Raw genomic sequence first — 6,013 nt, 5'->3', positions numbered from 1 at the left:
AACAATAAAGAATAAAATAGTTGGATGATTAAGGTGGTTAGCCGTTTATCCAATGTCCTAGGTCTGGGTTCGCCCGAAAATTTATAAAAACAGGTACTCATTTATATGATTATAAATCATATTTATCAAAAAAATAAAGAATAAAATAGTTTGAATGGAAAACAAAAGGGTAAGCAATAATATAAAGTTCCCGCCTGAAAAAGCAAAGTAACAACACAAAGCAAACACATAGCGTCACACACAAACAAAAGCTTTTGAGTAACAAACTCTTCACTCTTTCCCCCACTCTTCGCCAACTGCACCCCACTTATCTATCCTATGACTATAAAAACATTGTAACTTGTATCGTCACATTTGTATCTCACACTGTTCTGTTACAATGGACAAAAAATGTACAAATTTTCTTGCACTTTCGGTGCTACTTGTATTGTTTTTATCTCCTATATGTCTAGCAGATTCTGAACTATATTCATCGGCAAATTTTCCGACTACGGAGGCGGAGAAGTTGATCAGAGGGCTAAATTTGTTACCTAAGGATGTTAATATTGTGGATCAAGAAAATGATGAGTCTGGTTTGCCTCATCAGGCAAAGAAGATAGTTGAGAAGAAGTTTAAGTTTCCGAATTTAGTTGATCCTGGTGGTGTTTCGGTAGAGGATTTAGGTCATCATGCTGGTTATTATCAGATTCAACATTCTCATGCTGCTAAGTATGTCTCGAAACCCACTTGAATTTTCAAATATTTAGATATTTTAATCTGTGAGGACTTTTAGTGTGTTAAATTTTTATCAGTGATACTCGTTGGTGTGTTGTTTTCTTCTTTTGACATGTGTAGTGTTCATTTCAAAGGCATAAGGCCTTTTTTGTGGTTAATTCTTCCTCACATCATCTTGTAGAGGTATCCTAGTAATCTTCGAACACTCAAAGAACGTGTTAGATTGATATGAACATGAAATTTAGCGGAAAATGTATGTTCGATTAGCAAGAGTTGATAAATAATCATGAAGAGATTAAGAGCTGAGAAAATCAACCAAGGCAATGATAATAAATCATGATGGGAACAACAAACAAAATAAAATTTAGGAATTTTAACCCATTTTTTGCGCGATTGAGGATTCAAGCTGTGAGGGGATGCAAGATATTTCAGTTATGTTGAAAAGCTTTTACGGGTCCAGATTTAGCCATGTATGGAGCATCTCTGTTTTGAATCTTCTTGACACAACTGAACTTTACATCTTAGTCCTGATTTCTTAGATCATCAATAAGTTTGGTTATTTTGCTGCATGCAAATAATTGGACAAGACTTGTAATCAGTTTACAGTTCCCTCTTAATATCTTCTGCATTCATGTCACCATTCAATAATTGGACTTGAACTATATACTTGGCTTTTGTTGCCTCATAATATGTCTCCAAGTATATGGCTCTGAAAGTGTGTTTATTTGTGTGTTCTCCTCTTTAATTTTTTGGTGCGGTGTTGTGTGTAGGATGTTCTATTTCTTCTTTGAATCGCGCAACAGCAAGAAGGACCCTGTTGTCATCTGGCTGACTGGGGGACCAGGGTGTAGCAGTGAGTTGGCTCTTTTCTATGAAAATGGACCCTTCAGTATTGCGAAAAACATGTCTTTAGTGTGGAACGAGTATGGTTGGGACAAGGTAATGCTACTGATGTTAGATTAGTCAATAGTTATAACAGTAAATTTGTTTCACATTATGAAATTGTTGCCTAGGACTCTCTTCTACTCTAAATTTATGAGGTTTTTCCTCTTTTGCTGGTTCCATGATTTGTGGTAAGATTGTTAAAAATTTTATATGATAATTATGCAGGTTTCCAACCTTCTTTATGTTGACCAACCTACTGGGACTGGTTTCAGTTATAGCTCTGATAAGCGTGACATTCGCCACAATGAAGATGGTGTTAGCAATGACCTATATGACTTCTTGCAGGTACCATGCCTGCAAAACTATTGAGTGCATATAATGTTACTTTTCTCCTAAATAGAATTATTCTCATTCTGGCAAGAATTTTTGTCATTGATTCCCCATACTTGTTCTTGAAGGGAGTTGCACGCATTATATTTTTTATCGGCAATCTTGTTCATCCTGTTGTTAATCCCTCATCCAGGCATTCTTCGTTGAGCATCCTCAGTTTGCTAAAAATGACTTTTATATCACTGGAGAATCATATGCCGGCCACTACATTCCTGCATTTGCTGCTCGAGTACACCATGGAAACAAGGCTAAAGAAGGAGCTCACATAAATCTCAAGGTATGTCCTTGCTGTAATTGTCATCTTGTTGTTGAAGTTTCTGCATTCCATTTTGAACTCAGTTTCGGAAGTGATTTCAGGGATTCGCCATTGGTAACGGCCTTACTAATCCAGAGATTCAGTACAAAGCTTACACCGACTATGCACTGGATAACTCTATAATCAAAAAGTCCGATTATGAACGCATAAATAAAGTGCTTCCCGTTTGTGAAACTGCAATAAAGCTTTGTGGTGATGTCTCACATTCTTATCATTCGTACTCTTGCATTATATATAAAAAAAAAATCTTGCTTAAGAATGTATGATTTTTACAGGCACAGATGGCACAATCTCTTGTATGGCTTCTTACTATGTGTGCAGCTCCATATTCAATTCTATAATGGCACTTGCTGGTGATACTAATGTAAGTATTATTTCAGTTTGTATCAGAACACTCTGTTCATAGTAATGATATTATGATCTTTAAAGGTAACAAAGAGATATCAAACAATCATTAATAATAATGAACTGAATAAAGGGCAAACTCATTGTGGACGAACGAAAGACTAGTCCAAATATACCAAAAAACTGAAATTTCGTATGAGCTGTCTGCAGTACTATGATATCCGGAAAAAATGCGAGGGGAGCCTCTGCTACGACTTCTCAAATGCAGAGAAGTTCCTGAACAAGAAATCAGTTAGGGAATCTCTTGGCGTTGGAGAAATAGACTTTGTTTCATGTAGTCCTACTGTTTATCAAGCTATGCTCGTCGACTGGATGAGGAATCTTGAAGCTGGGATTCCTGCACTTCTGGAGGATGGAATTAAAGTACTTGTATATGCTGGGGAATATGATCTTATCTGCAACTGGCTTGGTAAGTCATCATGGATTACTGTGAGATTAGTATTTTTCCTGGTAACAATGTAATTGCATTGCCTTGAAGATTGTATATGACAAGAAATTGCAGAGTAGATATCGTTGTTTGACAATTGTTTGTACTCGTACGTTTTCTGGGTGCAGGAAACTCGAGATGGGTTCATTCCATGCAATGGAGTGGTCAGAAAGAATTCGGGGGATCGTCTGAAACTCCTTTTAATGTTGATGGCTCTGCTGCAGGGGTGCTGAAAACTCACGGCCCTCTCAGTTTCCTAAAGGTAGTGGCCTCTTTCTACCCCTCTGTGTAAAGTATCAATATCATCAATTCTTGATCATCTTTTCCATCTAAGCAGTTATTTGAATAAGATCTTAGTGGAACATTGAACACCTCAACTAATATCTTTCGGCCAACAGGTCCATAATGCTGGCCATATGGTTCCAATGGATCAACCTAAGGCTGCTCTGGAGATGCTAAAGAGGTGGACCAGCAGCAAACTTTCGGAAGAAACACCTGAATCTCAAAACTTGGTGTCGTCAATCTGATACTAGAGTTTGGTTTTCTTGACGACGGTCTGTAAATATATGCAAAAAAACAGATAATAACATTTCACTTGTAAAAGCAACTTTTGTCAGTCCGCTATCTCTTCAAAGATGTTGACATGGTACCGATGTTTACGTTTGTATTACTGCTAAACATGTTAAAACCCACAGTATATGGTTAAACAAACTTCATAGTATCAAGGATAGAAGCTTGTTCTAGGAGTAAAACATTTGAATGGTCACTGTTTGGCAGTTTGTTTAATGTAGGACTTGCTTTCAACCCCATTAACCAAACAGTTACTAGTAACTGATTTTATGCTATGCACAACAGTATCAACAAGGAAGTAGTTTTGGCCAACATACTTCACAGAGGCTGCAACGGCAGTGAAATTTAGGGGAAAAAAAATGTATTCTCTGGGTGGAATAAAGACGAAGATAGAGATGTATACGACGTAAGGTTTGCTTTTATTGTCCCTCCCCAAACAATCAAGAAGCATCTAGCATCCATCTAAAGAAGATATGAAGGAACGGGGAAGGTGGGTTATCATTGCACGATAGCAGAAAAAAAAACAGAGCTCCTTGCACAACTAGTACTCGCAAAGAAGATATATACCCATAAAGTCAATCAGCACCAAAGCAGGTAGTGAAAGAACAGACTGGTATTAGTAAAGGAAAGACCGCTAAAAATTACTTCAAAAGAAATTTATATACAAGTGCTTATAGACAATAACAATGGCTTAAGCACAAAGGATGCAGAGATAAATCAATTGATCAAAGAAGCTCTCCAAAGAAGTGTAACTGGATACATGGAAGATCTTTGAAGAATGAAAAGCACTATGAGATAATAGCAAATGTGGCAGAAAACAATAATGACAGCATATCAGCAGAGCCAGATTCAGAGTCAGATTTAAGAGCTAGAGAGAAAATTCTCCTGATAAATGATATAACATAACCCGTCAAAGATACAGAGCTGATTAGGAAATTGAAAAAAAACCTTATACTTTCTGTTTATGCAGGAGCGAGAAAAGAAGAAGCCAAACAAATTAAGGAAGCAGTTGAATCCCTAAAAATTCAGTCACACATACTAAACTCTCCATAACTTGCAGCTCTAGTGGAAGAACTCGACTTACAGTCTTTATTAAAAGACGGAGTTTGCCAGTAAAGAGGCATGCTTGTAGGATTAAGCTCCAACCTGAAGAAAATATTACCTAGTCTTTAGTAAAAACATCATAACCGTTCTTTTTGCTAAATTACATCCCAGCCTTCCCTGGAACACAAGGGGTATGAACAAATCATTAAATAAAAAGAAACATCAAAGACGTGCAAGCAAAAGGGCAGTACAAATAGCTTGTCTTGAAGAAACCAAGCTACAAAAATGGAATGCAAGATGACTCAATTTAAACAGTCTCCATGGCCAAATGGCCACTTTTGGAAGCCACATGCTTGTCAGAAAGCCTACTTACCACATGAAATTTTAACAAAATTAGTACCCTCAAAGTTTTAAAGGCAAATGAATGGACCTCAATAAAAGGCCCTCATTATTTCCAATGAAAAGATCATGATCCACTATGTTTATGTTCCGCAATCTTGAGCAGGAAAGTTATAAGCCGACTCTCACTCTCTCAGCATACCTGCTTTGTTCTGAAAAAAATAAGTAGCAAGCTCGATAGAGTTTTCATTTCCTCTGTAAGGTTATAAGCCAGACAAGCATAGAAAGTAAAAATCTTCAAGATAGGCACTCATATCATACTCATCTAACCTATCAGATTCTAATGAAAACTGGGGTCATTGACCCTTCGAAGTTTAACTTTCAAATTACTCTTTACAAAGAATAAAAGAGCTGAAAAAGTTGGATATCGCAGTGAATTAGAATTCCCAACTCATTACTTAAATACAAACCGATATGGCCAAGGCTAACATCATGGGGATTGAAGAGGGTGAAAGGACACTGGAAAGAGGATCCATAAGCATTATCAAGACATTCAGACAACATCTTTAACTACTTCAAAGAAACAAATTAGACAAAGGCTTCTCTTTAAAAAGTCTCGAAATCAATCCCATATCAGAAATGAAGTTTAGGAACTGGAAGAAACTATCCTATAACATTTCAGGCCTTATGAGAATGTGATTAGAATAGAGCATCGGAACCTAATGGGCTAACAACTTTGACTTACAGAAGCATGGGCCTCCTCGCCCTCTGTTTAATCATCAAGCATGCTATCATGAAATTCTTTCAGAACTTAAATAAAACCGATGAATTCCCAAATGGTATTGATGCTTTTATTTATCACCCTCACTCCAACCATAAGTCGAACAGAAGTCCCAAATGACTTCAGGCCAATTAGCCTCGTC

At 37.0% G+C, this 6,013-nt stretch overlaps 1 protein-coding gene across 1 annotated transcript; it reads left to right on the top strand.

The window, feature by feature from the left end:
- The first annotated feature begins 318 nt into the window (after nt 1-318).
- On the top strand, nt 319-3,858 carry LOC141696947 (serine carboxypeptidase-like). The gene is made up of 9 exons (XM_074501108.1): nt 319-708; nt 1,485-1,653; nt 1,825-1,944; nt 2,123-2,266; nt 2,347-2,497; nt 2,581-2,669; nt 2,861-3,119; nt 3,266-3,399; nt 3,536-3,858. The coding sequence occupies exons 1-9, from the start codon at nt 380-382 to the stop codon at nt 3,662-3,664; spliced, it is 1,524 nt and encodes a 507-aa protein (XP_074357209.1). The 5' UTR covers nt 319-379; the 3' UTR covers nt 3,665-3,858.
- The last annotated feature ends 2,155 nt before the right edge of the window (nt 3,859-6,013 follow it).

The sequence above is a fragment of the Apium graveolens genome, chromosome 11, assembly GCF_009905375.1.
Source record: "Apium graveolens cultivar Ventura chromosome 11, ASM990537v1, whole genome shotgun sequence".
Classification (NCBI taxonomy): domain Eukaryota; kingdom Viridiplantae; phylum Streptophyta; class Magnoliopsida; order Apiales; family Apiaceae; genus Apium; species Apium graveolens.
Note: the sequence above shows the minus strand (reverse complement) of the source record. Positions and strands in the feature narration are given on the sequence as shown.